General features: G+C 38.8%; 1 protein-coding gene across 15 annotated transcripts in view; it reads right to left on the bottom strand.

Annotated features, from left to right (window-relative positions):
- Positions 1–17,500, bottom strand: part of GTDC1 (glycosyltransferase like domain containing 1) — a 314,519-nt gene that overhangs the window by 45,378 nt on the left and 251,641 nt on the right. For 13 of the 15 annotated variants that reach the window (XR_012056851.1, XR_012056850.1, XM_072931740.1 and 10 more), the window contains one exon: positions 70–417. The exons of the other annotated variants lie outside the window; for them this stretch is intronic. Coding sequence is in view for 11 of the 13 variants with exons in the window: in XM_072931740.1 (XP_072787841.1) it covers positions 70–417 (348 nt within the window). In the remaining 2 variants the exon portion in view is untranslated. The remainder of the gene's footprint in view (positions 1–69; positions 418–17,500) is intronic. 15 annotated transcript variants of the gene reach the window in all.

Consider the following 17,500-nt stretch of genomic DNA (forward strand, 5'->3'; position numbering starts at 1 on the left):
TCACAGAAAAAGGATCAACCCAAACCCATAAATCTTTTGAAGGCACAGCGTTTGGGTTTGTTCACTTACCACCTGTGAGGCCAGGCAATGTGCAGAGGTCTTTGCTGATAGTCCAGTCCACTCAAGATATTAGAGAGGTTAAAAGTCAGATGTTGCTTATCTTCCCCTTGACAAGGATTTGTACTTTCTGGTGCTTCAGCCTGGACTGGGACTGCTGGTGGGCAGGGCTGCCCCTCGTGCTGTGTGGTGCAGAGTCCAGGCTGGGGCTCACAAAGTCCAGACTCAGGATGTGTATCACTGGTTTTCATTACAGCTCTGCTCTCCTGCTGGCCAGGCAGCCCCTCCTGATAAGCATCTCCATTCCTTTTAACACCCATTACCTTTTCCAAACGAGCAAGTTTATGCTCTGGCATGAACCTGGGAGGAAAAACAAAAAATCTGTATTGTGTTTATGCTGGATTAAAGTTTCACCTGACCAATTAAGTAATAGCACATTAAAAGGTAAAATATGGTTGATATTTTACACCCATCTAAACGACAACATGAATTCAGGAAGACCCACTTTATTTTAGTGAATGTGACACCTGTGAAATAAAACAATGCATTCTCTAATGACACATGTATCAACAGGGAAAATAAAACTATTTACCTGCTAAATAAATAATAATGCAAACACCTAATGCAAACAAGAAAATAATGCAAGAAAGAGGGCAACTCTGCGAGGAAAGTTTTGGAATTTCTGCCACTATTACTTCTAAGATTGATAGCAATCAATCCTAGCTATAGAGGCCTTCTTGTTCTTTACAATTATCTGAAAGGAGAATGGAGCTGGGTGGGGATCGACCTCTTCTCCCAAGGAACAGCAACAGATTCCCTGTGTTTAGAAGTACAAATTTGGTATGGCTGAATTCCATACACAGAATCCTACAATCAAGGAATGGTTTGGGTTGGAAGAGGACACCTTCCACTACCCCAGGTTTCTCTAAGCTCACCCAGCCTGGCCTTGGACACTTCCAGGATGGGGGAGCCACAGCTTCTCTGGGCACCCTGTGTCAGGGTCTCCCCACCCTCACAGGGAACAATTCTTTCCAATACTCCATCTAACTGCCCTCTGCCAGTTGAAGCCATTCCCCCTTGTCCTGTCCTTCCATCCCTTGTCCAATGTCCCTGCTCACTCTCCTGCAGGCCCTTTAGGCACTGGAAGGACTCTGAGGTCTCCCTGGAGCCTTCTCTTCTCCAGGCTGCACAATCCCAATTCCCTCAGCCTTTGGTCACAGACCTAACACTGGCTGCTGGTGGCTCCTCTGAAGCACAAACACAGGCCCATCAGGATGTACTTTTAAATATTTACACATGGGAAAAGCTGAAGCAGAAACAGGTTAGAGGTTTTTCTTAAACTACCAAGTTGTGACTACACTGAAAGGACTGATTTACCAACCCAAATTTAACTAAGATATTTTGAAAAATTACTGCTGTTAAGACAAATTGCTTGAGGTGTGAGAGGTCAGGCTACCTAGGAAGGCTCTATCCCCCTGTCTGTCTTTAATCTCCTGGCCAACCATCCACTCACTGCACCACTTCTGTTTCTGAACAGGTTTCCTCCTTAGTTTTCAACCCTTATAAATCTGATCTGTCATTGCAGAATTCCTAATAATATTAGATAAAACTCCACCGATTTCTCTCTGGAATATACTCTTTAATATCTTTTATTTAAGACATGTGTGTGCAATCAATTCCATGGTATTTACTTGTATTACACACACAGTATTCATCATCTTGACAATTTTTTAAAGTTTTAGAACACCATTTCACTTAACAGTTTGAAAAAAAAAAAAAAAGGAGAGAGAGAGATTTATTTGATGGTTAACTTTGGAACAAGTTATCTGCATTAACTTCCATTGTTTTGGCATAAAGTAGTTCTGTATATTTTACTAACAACAGTGGAGACATGATAAAAGATGTAGGCAGAGAGCCATAAACAGCTCTTGCTGCAATCCATGGTGTTCGTGGAAAGGCATTAATTTTTGGACTTTGATTGGAAGACATCTCTGTGCTCAGCCACTTGGATTTTGCTAAATACAACCACGAATAAAACCTTGTACCTGAGGAGAACAATTTCTACGGCGGAAAGACCATTGTAAATCATGTGTAGTATAAACTTGTCCACATGATTGGAATGATATAATGGATATTGGAGTCCCTAACCACCAGCTAATGTTCTTTATGACACTTAAATAAATGACCTGAAAATAAACTAATAACAACACAAAGTCATCTAAACCTGTTCTCGTGCATTTCCCAAAAGCATGCTGGGAAAAGACAATGTCTAGTTTGTGCATTTTTTGTGTTTACATTTTCTCCAGCACATTTTTGCTCCTCCAGACTCACATTAATTCTTCTTTTCTGCCACCTTCCAGAGGTATCTCTCCATCCAGTTCTTGCCCAGATCTCAGTCATTTAAAACATCAAGAGCATGCAGGACTTCTACATGACCGTGATGGTTATGGAGAAACAAGGCTGGAGCAGGGGCAGACACAGGCTTGAAAGAGTAGCTATAAGAAAAATGTTTTTAATTTTTTTTTTTTTAATCATACAAGTGGTGAAACACTACACAGAGAAGCTGTGGCTGCCCCTGGATCCCTGGAAGTGTCCAAGGCCAGGTGGGACAGGGCTTGGAGCAACCTGGGATAGTGGGAGGTTTCCTTGCCCATGGCAGGGGGTGGAATGAAATTATCTTTAAAGTCCTTTCTACTCCATGATTCTATAAAACCACCTAGAGTGCTACCATAGCAGAGAAGTGGAATTTCATTTTTGAGAAGGACACAAATTTTTTCTCAACCTTAGTTACAAAACACAACGCTCATGCAAGAAAAGTGCCGCAACATTCTATTTTAAATATGGGAGAAGCATTTTATTATTAATAACTTGTTGTAATGAACTCTTGCACATGTGAAACTGTCCAGAAAAATAATTATTATCAAAGCTTACAAATATTAACACTTTCAACATATTCCAAAAGGTACTGTCCCTTATATTTAAAAAAAACATGGTAAATGTTTTACTTTTATGCATAACTCATATATATTTAAACACTGAAAGTTCAGAACAAACAGTGAGGACTTAGATATCTAATTTTAGTATGGCAACTTATTTTCAAATTTCTTTTATTTATTCAGATTTTTGAGGCTTTCCAACACATTGAACAGTCAATCTTAAAACTTTATGAAAGCTCTACGAAGAGTAAGCCTTGAAAACTTTCCCTTTTTGCATACTGGGTCTAGATGTTTAGTTAAAAAGATGGGTTAAATATTAAACTAAGTTAATGTGTAATAAAAATTCAATATCCTGAAATTCAGAGTTTCAATCTAAATATTTGCTACTGTGAGTAACAGATTTTTAAACTCACAACCTATATATTATATATTTTCTTTTCATTTATGCCACAAAACCCCACTCTGAAGAAATTCCCTGTACTTTTCCCTGAAGCAGAAATGTGTTTTCCCCACACACATTTCTTTTTTGTAATATGTTGCCATGTTCCACTGTATGTGTTTATTCATTGCACTTTATTTGCCCTAATGAAAAGTTATTTATGGGGATTGGTTTCTTTTCCATAGCACCAAGAGTCACTTTGTGCACCATTTTATTAAAGACAACAACAACAAAAAAGGATGGAAGGGCCATGATGTCACTGCTCGATGAATAGAAACCACATTAGAAGGATGAACTGGAGTGCTGGTTTAGGTTAGACCAAATTACACAACCACCTCAAGAGACTGCAAGGATGGATGGAATAAATAAATAATTTTTTTTAAAGTAATAAAAATTGGCTCTTCTGTAAATGTAGTTCCATTTGGGTGCAAAGTTAGGGTTCTGAAAGTGCAATGGGTTTGTTTTTTTGGTTTTTTTTGTTTTTTTTTTTACTACTGCCATTAAAAAGTTTAAAAATAACAAAATTATGGAATGCTCTGAACGTGAAGGGACTTTAAGGATCATCCCATTCCAACCCTCCTGCCATGGGCAGGGACACCTTCCACTAGACAAGGTTGCTCCAAGCCATGCACACCTATAACTGACCAAGCACTGTAGAAATACCAAAGTTGTTTTTCCAAAACTCAAGAATTTGGCTGCTTCTACTCTAAGAAATAAAGTTAAAAAAAAAAAAAAAACAAACAAAAAAACCACCAGATTTTTGTGTGCCAAACTGGAACAGACAGTGACTCCATTAGTATATACTTAATTATATATAAAATCATACAATTATATTTCTATCTTTAATATTATGAATCAGTTGATAACAGTAAAACTGATGCTGTTTCTATTTAGCTACTTCTCAAAAGATTGCAAAAAATTACAAAACTGGATGAATAGACATAGTTAATTTTTTTTTTTTTCTCTGCAACTACTGTCACATTTTGCCCTACAGCAGAAAAAAATATTGCTGAGTGTGGTCAGGTGTCCTGACACTGTACTAGAGTTCCAACCTAAAAGCTTGAAAGAAGATCCCCAATATTCAGGGAATTTGATATTAGGGTTTATTGAAGTTGTCACATACTTTCAGGGATCTAATTTCACTTTCTGATCTTCAGCAATGGCTGTAATTCTTCATTCAGAAGAGGGAAGAGATTACTTGTCAGCAGTAATCTCTAACACAGATAATGCCATATAAATATTAGGGGCTTATAAGCATGGACAAGGATTAGGAGCAAAGAGTGAGAACAGAAAAAAAACTGAACAGAGACAAGATTAAGCACTGGGAAGGGCATTGCAAAAGAAAATCCAAGGTCTGCAGCTCAGCTTGTCTTCCCACAGCAGAATGTGCCTTTTCCTGGGTACAATAAGCATGGTTTACACTGATTTCCCTGCTTGAAAACTGCAGGATGTAGAAATACAAAATTTTATTTGAGGTGTGAGTATTGTCTTCTCTTTTCCATGGCAGAGGAGAAACTCGGGGAACCACTGATGTTGGAAGGCCCATGAAGCTGGATTGCTCATGAATCAGGTTGCTCAAGAACCTCCTCCAGTCAAATTTTAACTCCCACCAAAGGCCAAGAATGCAGTTTAACTGCATTTATTTTATTTTACTGTTGTTATTTAACATGCAGATATTTAATAACAACAGTATGGGAGAGAGCTGAAGCTGACCAGGACATCTTCCTTCCTGGCCAGAGTGAAGCACTGGTGTGTAACCTAGACAACAGATAAACCAGGGAGGGATACCACAAGGTCTGACTTATTTCTGATAAAATAGCCAAAATAATGCTGTTTTAGCAACAAATTAGCTGAATGCAACAACCTTGACACTCCAATGGATGCCTGGTGAGCAGGCAGGATCCAAAGGTGGTCCTGGAGAAGAGAGGCTGGATCAGACCAAACACAGGCAGGTGGCTTGCACTCAACTTGGTCCATCTGATTGGGGAAGGAAGATGAGGAAAGCAAGAGAGCTCCCAAAAGTAAAGAGAGAAGAAGGCCAATAGGATAAATCTCTTTCATCAAATTATAACTTCCACCTGTTTTTCCAAATAATTTCTGTGCGAAATCCCTCAATATCCAACAGTCACATTTGACACTGTCAAAAATTCTCACTTCTAATTAACATTTATACTTTTCTTTCCTATCTATTTAACGCCAATTCAACAACAGTCCTGTTTTTTAATGCTCTAAGATGTCATATCTATAGGTCAATCTAAGGAGGATGCTCTCAACCTTCCCCTCAGTGTTACACTTGAATTTCTAACATTAAGGTCCCTGTGACAGGCATACTCTAAAGCCCACACCCCATAGGACCAGGATTTTAACAAAAGTGTCCTTCAGCTCTCATTCACAGGATGACAGAGTGCTTGGAAGGGACCTCAAAGACAAGTTCCAACATCCTGTCATGGGCAGGGGCACCTTCCACTAGAGCAGGCTGCCCCAGCCTGGCCTTGGAAACTTCCAGGGATGGGGCAGCCACAGCTTCTCAGGGCAGCCAGTGTCAGTGTATCAAAAATTACTCCCTAAAATCCATCCAAAACACTAGTCTGTAGTGAAACAGGCAAAGTGAAAGGCAAAGTTCTCTTTGACATCAAATAAGACTGAGTTTGACCCTAAATATATTATTTCTGAGTTCACGTCTTCAATTCTCTGAAGTTCTTTAACACTGACTACAAGAATCTCTGCAGTTATAATTTCTGAGCCCATCACTCTCCAGAAATGGAATGATAATAATTTAAGAGCTCCTCAGAAAGATGGTAATGAACTAAAATACATATTTTATAGTGCAGGTGAAAATAACTTATGTGTTTTTTGTGCAAGATATGAACACATAGATTAATTAATAGTTCAGAAAAAAGAAGTAATTTTCTCTATAATTAAACATTATGACCATGTAGATCTGCTGCACCAATGACACCAAGTAACTTTTGGAGCTCTAAGAGTCCTAGTAACATCTGCCAGAAATTTAGAAATTGTTGACTTAAGCTCTGCTTTAGCAGAAGTTCAAAAGATTGCACTATGGGGAGAAAAAAAGTTAGACTTCTGAGAATTACGAGGTTTTTAAGGTTCTTTAGGATTCTAAAGGATTGGTCATGTTCACTAGTGCTTCCTTAAACAGCAAAAAAACCCTAGCTGAACTCTCAAGTGCTTATTCAGAGAATGCAAATTTCACAAAGAGTTTTACCCAAAGTTCTCTCCTCTTGCTTAACACAACTGGAAATGGATGCTTGAAAACTGGTACCACACCTGAAATATTTTTTTTTTTCTTTTAATTAAACTAAATCCAGGATCCTATAACATATAATTTCCTGGTTTTTGGAAGTACTTCTAATCAGGATATAGGGGATGAATGTCCCCTTTAACTAGGCTGCTTTGCAACATACACAATGCAGAAGGGAGTGCTAGCATAACACTTCAATAGTTAAGTGACTTTATGAGAAAAATACTTCCAAATGTTTCCTAAAACCTTCCAAACCGCACCAAAGAACATTATCGTAATATTATGTTTCCCCATGGCCTCCAATATTTAGGCTTGCTATTCTCGAAATGATACTTGGATGAAAAATACAAGTTTATGTAATGTATAAATTGTTCCTAGAAGTAAAGTTGCCTTTAAAATTACTCTGTATAGATGTCAGATATTTTACATTCTCAATAGCTTTTCTGTATTAATTGGAGAAATGGCCTGCTGGTGCTTTGGGCAGCACAGGAATAATCTGTATTTCAGAACTGAGGAGTCACCCTGTGATCTTATTCCTAGCAAACACTGAAAACAATAACTGTCCCAACCAATTACATATCATGTTACCCTTAATAGATATCCATATTTCTTGCACAGTATACATAATCCATATAAACTGTACACCATATATCAATACCATATTCCAGCAAATCCACCATCAAAGAGTTCGTTTATAGTAGGTTTTCATTTGACTCGGGGTTGTAACGTTCTGTGCAATCATAAGCAAACCATTTCAGGGATTTTGTCAGCAAGCTGCTTTTTGGCAGATTATTGGCAGTACATATTGGCAGCAAACTAGTGCAACTAAGCCCTTCTTATAACTTACAGGTAAATAATGATTTTAATAAATTTATGTAAAATGTTCCACTTGCTTACATCTGGTTTTGATAATTCACCCGCCTGCGCAAATGCAAATTTCTGTGTGCTTCTCAGGAAAACATACTTCACCTGAACTATTTGAGGTTTTCTCAGGTACCCCAAGAAATAAATAAGTAATGAAGCCTGCTTTCACATGAAGGTATAACTGAAAAAAGCCAGGGAAACTAATTAAAAATAATAATTGTATGCACACCAAAATTTAAACCACACTTTGTCAATAATGTAATATTTAAATGGTAAGATAAATGCATTTTTTTCCTGTCGCAGAACTATGCCAGCCACAGGGCATTCCAGTAAACTGGCTCTGCCCCTCACCTGGTAATGCAGAGACTTTGACCTCCATTTGAAAATGTGTTACTATATTAATTTGCATTTTGCTTTTGTGCTACAACTGAAGTTTAAATGTGTAGCATTTGTATCTCAACCAGGCAGTGTGGACTAGAGGAAATTCCAAGTTCTAATCCCAGCTTTGACAGTAGATCCCAATCTCATTTGCTGTTCAAACACCAGAAGTCTTCACTTTTGCTCTGAAAGGATGAGGTTTTTATCAAAAAGCTTTAAAAATATTAATACTATTAGTAGCAGTGTCATTACAGGGGGAAAAGCCCCACAAAACCCTTGGACTCCCTTCTGGTATAAATCAGGATGATGGTGATGCTGATCTACGATCCTTGATCATCTGGCTTTCAGCATCTGGGTGCCAGAAGAATCCCTGGGGAGCCACAGTCCCTGGAAATTCTGTAAAACACTGGTGGCCCATCACTGAGCTATCTGTGACATTAAAAACTGCTCATGCCCACTCTGCTTCTGGATACATTTCAAAGTTTTCTTAAATAAATGCTTTGAATGAACAGGTAACAATTAATTAAGCATCAGATTTTACTTGTGCACAGTTCAGCCTAGAATTTGCAGTTTTTAAGTGTTTATTCACTCATGGATTCAGCAGTTTAGGATTTTGTAAGTCTAGGCAACGTGGTTAAAACCCCCTCAACAAATTCTTGTTGAGATCTATTGGACACATTGCTACAACTTGATGTTTCTATAGTGGACTTGCTTTTAATTTGATCTGTTTCAAGGATTCAGTATCCTTCCAGCATGTTGGAAACCTAAGGGCATATATTTGTATTGTTTAAAGGCAGGAAATTCTGTGAACTGAAATGAGAACATATCCCTTTTGCCTTTATGGACTTTTGTTATTTTCTTTTCCTTTTGGGGTTTTTGGAAACAAAACCAGTGAAAGCTGAAAGTTTGAACAATAGAAAATTACTTTAAAGGGGGAAAAACCGTAAAATACGAAGTATACTTTTATAACTTTATTCATACACTTTGTATATATGTAAATTGCACTTATCCAGGCATCAGAAAATACCATTCACAGCAGGGCCTTATATTGCAGCAGGATCATACTGGTCTTGTCATAAAAGACTGTGGACTTTGCTGTTTTATTCCTTTACTACCTTGTATTAACTTGTACCCCACTGATTTCATGACAGAGCTGACTTGTTTCAAGCTAACCACAGAACTAGGGCAATCACATTCCTATTGTAGGGGGGAAACTACCAATCTTTGTCGTTTTTTAACTCCTTGGCCAAAGAGTCCCACAACCTTCCTTTAATTGACGCAAAAAAAAAAAAAAAGTATAGGAATTCTGGGAAAGGAAATGAGAACTGGAGGAAGATGAACAGGGACATATAACCTGCTCAAATTAAGAGTTGGGCAGATTCTGCCTTTCAGGACAGTTGCAGCAGCAAACTTTCCTCCATTAGTTCTGTACTGCCCCGGGAAGGACTGGAGGCAGAGTGGCTGCATTAGCAGGGAGACCTGATCCCAGCAGGATGCCTCAGTCCCAGGGCAGTGCTGCACAAACACATCCTTGCTGCTTCTCGTGCTCAAACCAGCTCAGTATCTTTATTGCACACAATGAATTACACTGCACTACTTTATAAGAAGAGGGTTATAGGGTATAGCCATGCTTATGGCTCTCTGGAACACTCCTGCCTTGTGACCGAGTGCAGAGAGCCAACTAAGTCTGCAAAAAAAAAAAAACAACAAAACTTGCTGGAGGATAGCTCTTGTGTCACAAGCTCAAGTGCAGCCATTTCAGCAAGAGCCTGAACACTTTCCCAGCAGTGTTCCTCACAAGCTGACTGCTGCTATCACACCAGCCTAGCAGCTAAATATAAATTACAGAGGGATGCAAAGCCTGAGAGAGACATTTGACACCCGAGACTCTGCTTGGCCACTGGATCTCTCCTAGCTAGTGTTTCTTCACTTGTTAATCCCTCTTCCTGGGCAGCAGCAATTATGACACTGGTGAACTGCAGGACCTGGGTTTATTTGCTTTCATTTGGCACAGTGCTTCGTGCCCAGCTCCTCTGCTCTGGGAGGTTCCAACAGCTAAAGCAGGGATCACAATGAGACACCATCAGTCATCAGAATAAACAGCTCAGCTGCTTTGGGGCAGTCAAAGAGAAGAATGAATCTGGCTAAGAGATTTGAAAGAGCACGAGGAAGTGGCTTTACTTGAAGTGCTCACAATTGCTTCCACAGGACATGCTGACCATCAGCCCTGGGGAATAACGAGCTGAAAGATGCTCATGTAAATGAGCATGGACCATCCATGGACCATCTGCCTTTGACATAAAACTAATGGGATCCATAACTACCAGGTGTAATCCTTCTGTGCTCTTTCCTTCAGACATGGGCCATAAAGAGAAAGGCTTGGCCACCACCCAGACATCACAGGGCCCATCACCTCCCTAATGGAAAAAGCAGGGATCCTGAATCTAGCACCTATCAAAACCACCCCAACTGTTTTTCCCCCTCAAATATTGTCTCTCATTCAGCCTACACTAATTCAACAGTTTTGCCCAAGTACTCCAAGAACAACTAACTCTATACTTTGAAACATTGCAGTATACAGATGTTTAAATCATACACTCGACATGCATATGCACAACCAATCAGAAGCCAATAGTTTACAGGTCCTGTATACCTTATTTTAAATTCTTCTGTAAGGGTAGTTAAAGATTCTTAGGGCAAAAATGACGACTAAGTTCATGAACTGCACAGAAAATTGGCTGTGACACCACTTATTAAAAGTTATGATAACTAGAAGGTCCAACTAAAAGGAGCAGATGCACTGTTTCCTAGGCTGTAGCTGCAGACAGAATTTTTGGTGCTGAGATCAAAAGAACAAGGTGTTCATATAAATGGCATTTTATTTTGATCCTATTATTCTATATGAGCTCGAAGAGAGATCAAAGGAAAAAGCACCTAGGTTTCACTATTAACACTTAACATAACCCCAGTTGGAAAATACTTTCCAGATTGTTAGTGCAATTTAAAGCCCAGCATATTTTTGTTGCTCTGTTAGGTTAATACACCTGAAGGCATGGGTTTGATTCTTGGATCACCTTTTCCATTGTGGAAAATTGCTTCTGTTATGTATAATTTCAGTTATTTTCATTTTTATGGCAGCAAAGACACCCTATTTTTGGGGAATGCCCTGGTCTGGGTTGTTCCCTCTGTCCTGGAGAGCCAGGCTGCCCTGAAGTGGTGACAATATATTACAGACTGTGCACGACAGTCAGGAAATTCAACACCATTGGAGTGAAGTACTAAAGTGTGGTTCAGCCCCTGCCAAAGCATACCAGCTTCCACTCAGAATGTAAACAAACCTAATGGGCCTTTCAAATATCTCAAAGTTCCTCCTGATAGCTGGCAAGAATTAATGTGCTTTAATACGTTGTATTGCTTATTATGACATTATCCAGGACTACTACTATTAATTAATGGTTCTATTGCTGCTTTTAGCAACCAGCGGTGTTGCATAAAGGAAAAAATAATAACATATTGTATTTCCTGCAAAGCTGAAGTATGGTAATAAATTTTAATATTCATGCTTTGAATGAAAGCTTCTCATTGATGATTCAGTAACTTGGGGCAGATATTTCAGCATTTCATTCCCACTGAATTTCTTTGACTTCTAAGACTACAGAAACCTGCTAATACACAGGTATCACTTATCAGACTAACCTTGGAAAACTCAGCCATCAAGGAAAAAAGAAGTCCATATATCCTTCTCTGCCTTACCACCCCCTCCTCACTTGCTATTAAAGCACTTGTGCTAAAAAGTATATCCAAAGTTTATTTTAAATGCCAAAACGTGGGCACTAATCCCACAGGAGCTGGCTCAGCTATGGCCCACCATCTCGAACACATTCATTTTATCCAAATCTGTTCCAAGGAGGGGGTTTTGGGTGGTTGTTTCAGGGCTGAGCTTTATTTTTAACTTAATAACAGCAGATTGTCAGAAGTGAGGAGATGGAAATGACTTTGGGAACTTGCACAGTCAACATTAAGTATCCACAGGTGAGCTGTGGCCTGGAGTGAACACGACAATTATGGGTTAAACGAGATAAAAACGTGTCATGCACAGTCAGAACATGTTCATGTTACACACACCAGCCAGCTGGCTATAAATCCAAGAAGTAAGCTGGAAGCTTTGGAGTTGCAATGAATGAACACAGATATAAAGGGAAGAACGGTGGTTTGTCGCCATATGAATGGCTTTTAACTGAAAAGAGTGGATTGCTTTCACAAGGGTTTGCCAAAACAGCAACCTTGTTGAGATGAGGAAAAGAATAAGGATGATGATTGGGACATTCCATACATTTATATTTTCTATTCTGTTCTGAGGCAGAGGAGTCTGATTCAGCATGCCTGAACAATTAAGACGTGGCTTTACATACAGGTGTTCCAGTGAATAGGGACACCAGTTCTTTGACAATACCTCTGCAGCTGATGATCCAGAAACAGGATTAGTCTGCTAATTCATTCCAGATTCAAATCACATGAGCTGAGCTGTGAGAAGCAATGGACTATTTTTCTTTCCACATTTCTAGCTCCAAGTAACTGTAGGCTATAACCTTCTGTACCCTGCACATGCATCACTGAACCTATGGTCAGCAACCCTACCTGTGCACAGATCCACCAGACCTGAGGCTGCTAAACCAACACCTTCCTGACAGGCACAGAGGATAAGAAAGGCCTTTCTGAGACAGTCTTATCTTTTTATTAAATAAACCTGACTAGCAAAACCTCCTGGGTTATAGACCCAAGAAATGCCCTAGTGGGTTTTCATAAATGGATGAGCCTTACGTGGGGGGGTCCCGTGCAGGGCCAGGAGTTGAACTTCGATGACCCTTGAGGATCTTTCCAACTCAGGACATTATTCGGTGACTTTTTAGAAGTCTAATTACCCCACTTGAACATCTGGGGATCTTAGCAAAGAAAACTCTTCCTCCACCTAAGCCAGATGTAATTCCCTTCTGAATCAATGAATCCAAAAACAGATCTGTGGCTCTTACCAACTCAAATATAAGTTAAACTTTAAAGGCATAAAGTAACTTCACACTCATAATATCCATCCATATTAATTTATAATTATATATATATATATATATATATTTATATGTTTTTACAAAACTTTTCTGATGTTTAAAACTGGCTGTAAGCTCTTGGGTTTGATGTACTCACTGTTGACAGAATCAGATGCAAACTGTAGGAAGGCTGATAACAGCTTTGCCCCCCAAAACCTTTCTCCTGTGTCTCTGGGCTGACTGAATGGGAATTGAGAGGGGAAAGAACAAAGATTTGCTGTTCTTTACAGTCACGCAACGAAAGTGTAGGTTAAGCACAGGAAGTATTTGCAGATTCCAGATATTCTGTGGACCTTTGTTGCCTTTCCTTGCATTCAGATCTAATCTGAGCCCCTGCACAGAGCTGGACTTTCATGTTCTGAGGTCCTTCTCTAATAGAAAACCCAACCCACTGTGACAGGGCAAAGTGGACTCAAGAACTGCAGCTCTATGAAGGCATTTATTCATGTCAATGCCTTAAGGAAAAAATGCTTTAACAAGAGAAGGCTTAAAATCATACAAATAAATAAATTAATAAATTTAATATATACTCATAGTATAGCAAGCCTGCAAAGATACAGGTCCATCTTTTAAAAAAATTTTAGATAGACAGCTTGATGTACCACATCAAATATAACAACATTGTATGATCTTTAAGCCTCAGGGATTTAAAAATACTAAGTGTTTCTTTTTTGTTCTGATACCAAATATGTCTATACCTCCAACTGATTCAAGTCACCACTAATAACCACTGGGATATTTTAGGAGGCCCTTCAAACAGAAGGGTAGTATTTTCACTACAATTTTGAACTCACAACAAATTGTGTTTGGTTCTTTAGCTTCAATCAAGCATCAATTTTGGATTATTTGTCTGAAGTCAGAATTCTTAAAATATGGGGTTTTTTTTTTAAAAAGAAGCAATTTCTGAGGAAAAAAAAATCCTCTCCACAATTTGAGTGCAATCAGCTCTTCTCATATAACTGGCTCTGATTTGAAGGTAAGGTTCATGATCAGATATATTTAAAGAGGGCTGTATGATTAATTTAAGAGGTGCCCCACCAGTATTTTCACATGAATAAGCATAAAGAACATTGTTTTACTTTCATTATTCTCACAATCATGTTTGTACTAATCTCATTCTGTCTTTTTGCAGGAGAATGGCTCATAGCAGGATGGGCAACCCAGATTTGTCAATCACTGAGATCTGGCATTGAAAATAATTATAAATATGAATAGGCAAATATCAGGCTGTCAGAAAATCAGAAGAATTTTATGCCAAATAAGTGTTGGGGAATTTTCAGCTCTCACAAAAGCATCCAGCTAACTCTTGATGGATTATCAGTACCTTTGGGTGCTTTCTGGAAGAAGATTCCTCCTTTTCCTTTACTGTTCCTTGTGAAGAAAAGGGAAGATAGAACTCTCACCAGAAAAAGAGAAAAAAACATTAACCTCTAAGTCCCTCAGATTTTGGTAAACAGTGAGATCACTGGAAATCTTTGCTTCTGCATATGAATTAGAGGAGAATAACGGGACTGAGCAAAAAGCCATGGACTATGTTCATCAATATGTGCCTTTTATGTAAACTAGATTGTTAATTGAAAACCCATTCTGAGAGTCTTTTTAGAGGAAATCACCTTAAAATTAATATAAGTCCTGTTTTGTTGTTTTTTGGTTTTTTTTTTAATAAGGTTTGTGCTCCTTTGGATGCTCAGAAAATTGCTTGGAGCAAAGACTGGAGCCAGAGGCTTTGGGGTTCGTGTCTCAGAGCCCATTTTTGTGGGGCTGGGGAGGCTCAGCCTGCAGAAAGGGGCCTCGGGGGGACCTTCTGGCTCTGCACAGCTCCCTGACAGAAGTGTGCTGCCAGGTGGGTCAGGCTCTGCTCCCAAACAAAAACTGAAAGGATGAGAGGAATTCTGCCAGGGAGGTTTGGTTTGGATATTTGGGAAAATTTCTCCACTGAAAGGAGCTCACCAGTCACTGCAGTACGTCACAGTCCCCAAAACTACAGAATTTCAGCTCCCTTTTCTGTCTGGTCATCACCATGCCTTTAATTTTCAACCATTTCTTTATTTCTTTTCCCATTTATCCCAGCTTTCCCTGTTTTCCATTTCTACTAAAGCTGTGAGGCACACAAAATAAAGTCTACATGCACAATTTTGGGTTTGTTTTTTGGTTTTGGTTTTTTTTTTTTTTTTAATACACCTCTTCTTAAAATATTTTCTAACTTACTTCTTCAGTGCCTGGCAGTGACTCATTAAAAAAATAACCTCATACTAGTAACACAGTGATAGATATCGAAGGTGAAAATTTGCCATTATTTTGCACTCAAACAGCCTGAACACATCTTCAAATAGCACAGAGAGGAAAGGGCTGTATTTATCTACAGATGTATTCTCTTAACATTTTTTTCATCACTTTACTTCAGCAAGAATGACCAGCTTAAATTTTTCAGTGTCTTCAAGGACCTTATTTCATGAATTTGTATAAAAGGCAGAAAAGTATATATAAATGTTTTAAAAGCAGCCAGGAGTTTTTGTGGAAACAGTGCCATTAGATTTAAAATACCAAACACTCAAATTACTTCTGACACATTTGATCTGAGTCACTTTTGAATTTGCACCTACAAACAATAAAAAATACCAGTTCTGAAGGAGGCTGATTATTTCCTTTGCAGTATTTTACCACAGAGAAGTTATTCTCCCTTTCCCCCAGATCTGACAACCATTCAAATATCCTGGGTTTGTTGCACACTAAAGGAGAAATACGATCTCTACTTGGAAACTCCCCTCAAAAATAGTTTCTTCTGTCAATTCTCAGTAACCGCCTTCCATAACAAGCGTGGCTATTGAACTCTGAAAATATCAATGTTCAGGCATCTTCCTGAGCTCACACATCACAGCTGCAGGGAATAAAGATGCTGAAAGACAGCCATCTCTCCCCATGGTTGGGATGTTTCTCATAACCCTGTGTGATATTTAACTGGCACTGCTTTCTCCTCCTTCACTTCCAAAGGGATGAATCACAGGCTCAGTTCTTCCAGGAACCAACCACTTCAGCTGCTCTCTGCACTTCCTTCAGCTCTTCCTCAACTGCAGCCAGCCCTTTGCCTGACCTCACCTTTAATAAATGTTTAGCTGGAGACTCTCAGCTAAAATGTGTATGAAGCCTCCTGGGAATGACTAACCAACACCTAAAACCCAGATTTATAACAGAGAACTTCCCAGAGCCTCCCACTGCCAGTGGGATTTGTTCAAGGCTGGAGGGAAGAAGAGTCACTGTGGGAAGTCAGATTTCTTCACTTTCTTATTCAATAATAATACAACACATTTTCTGTAGACTGCTCATAGTTATACACAGCACGTTAAAAACAGATTAATGCAAACTTAGAGGGTGTAGTCTACATCAGGTACCTCTTGTTATAATTAACTGTTCATTTTAAGTTACAACTTGCAGAAAACTAGATAAGCAAGCTCAAAAAGAGGCCTTAAGTTCCCTAATGATAAATTTATATTCAGATGCTTAGAGTTAAAAGTGACAAAATTAATTTCCTGAGTTAACTTCATCAAGGGGGGAAAAAAAAAAGACAAAAAATTTGAAATTCAGTGTCTGGGAGTAAACAGGAATACAGAATTTTCTGAATCAATGGAAAGGGCTGAAGTTACATGCAAGGAAAATACTACAAATCAAAGAATCCTCAAACAAGACAAAGAATTCGCAAAACAGAAAACCACCTTGGAGTATTTTTCTGGAATTTCCAAACCACAGTTGGTCTTAATGATCTTATAGGGCTTTTCCAAAATAGGGCTTTTCCAAACTAAATGACTTTGTGATTCACCCATCCAAGCTGTGACATCAGTTAGAAGCAGCTTCAGTGCCAGCACTAAGTACCATCATCTAATGGCCAAGAGATGCAGGAAGCCTCCTTGTTCCTCCACCTCCAGTCCCAATTGTTCACCTACTGCTATTTTCAGCAGTCCCTTGGCTTCTCTGTCCAAAAAAGGTGGCTATTTTGCCCTAATGCCAAGATCAGTGGTACCTGATCTACTTCTGTGGCTTCCTGATTTTACTGCAGCACAACCAACAGAACAATAAAACACATTTTTTTATAGAGCAACACATTAAAAAAATCTGATTTTCTCCTAATAAAAGGTTTCTCTTAGGTATAGTGATTACAAAGAGTAATAGATACTATTTTAATATTCTGGGAATGTAGTCCTTTAACTCAAAATAATCCCAGAATTATTTGCCATTAGCTATCCAATACAATTCAGAACCCATGTCTAAGTTGGGTTTGGTAACTGACTGTCTAACTTGGAAATTTGGTACTCTTATCCTTGAGTTTTACAATATACTAAACAGTCTAAGTACCTTTTCAATGAAAGTAATATAGAGTTATTTTTAGATTCAGTAATGGAATCATCAAGCTAATGGTCTTCCATTTCTGAAGTTCCCAAGTTCTTCTGAAATAATAAAATTTCACCAA

Source organism: Taeniopygia guttata, chromosome 7 (genome assembly GCF_048771995.1).
Source record: "Taeniopygia guttata chromosome 7, bTaeGut7.mat, whole genome shotgun sequence".
Lineage (NCBI taxonomy): Eukaryota > Metazoa > Chordata > Aves > Passeriformes > Estrildidae > Taeniopygia > Taeniopygia guttata.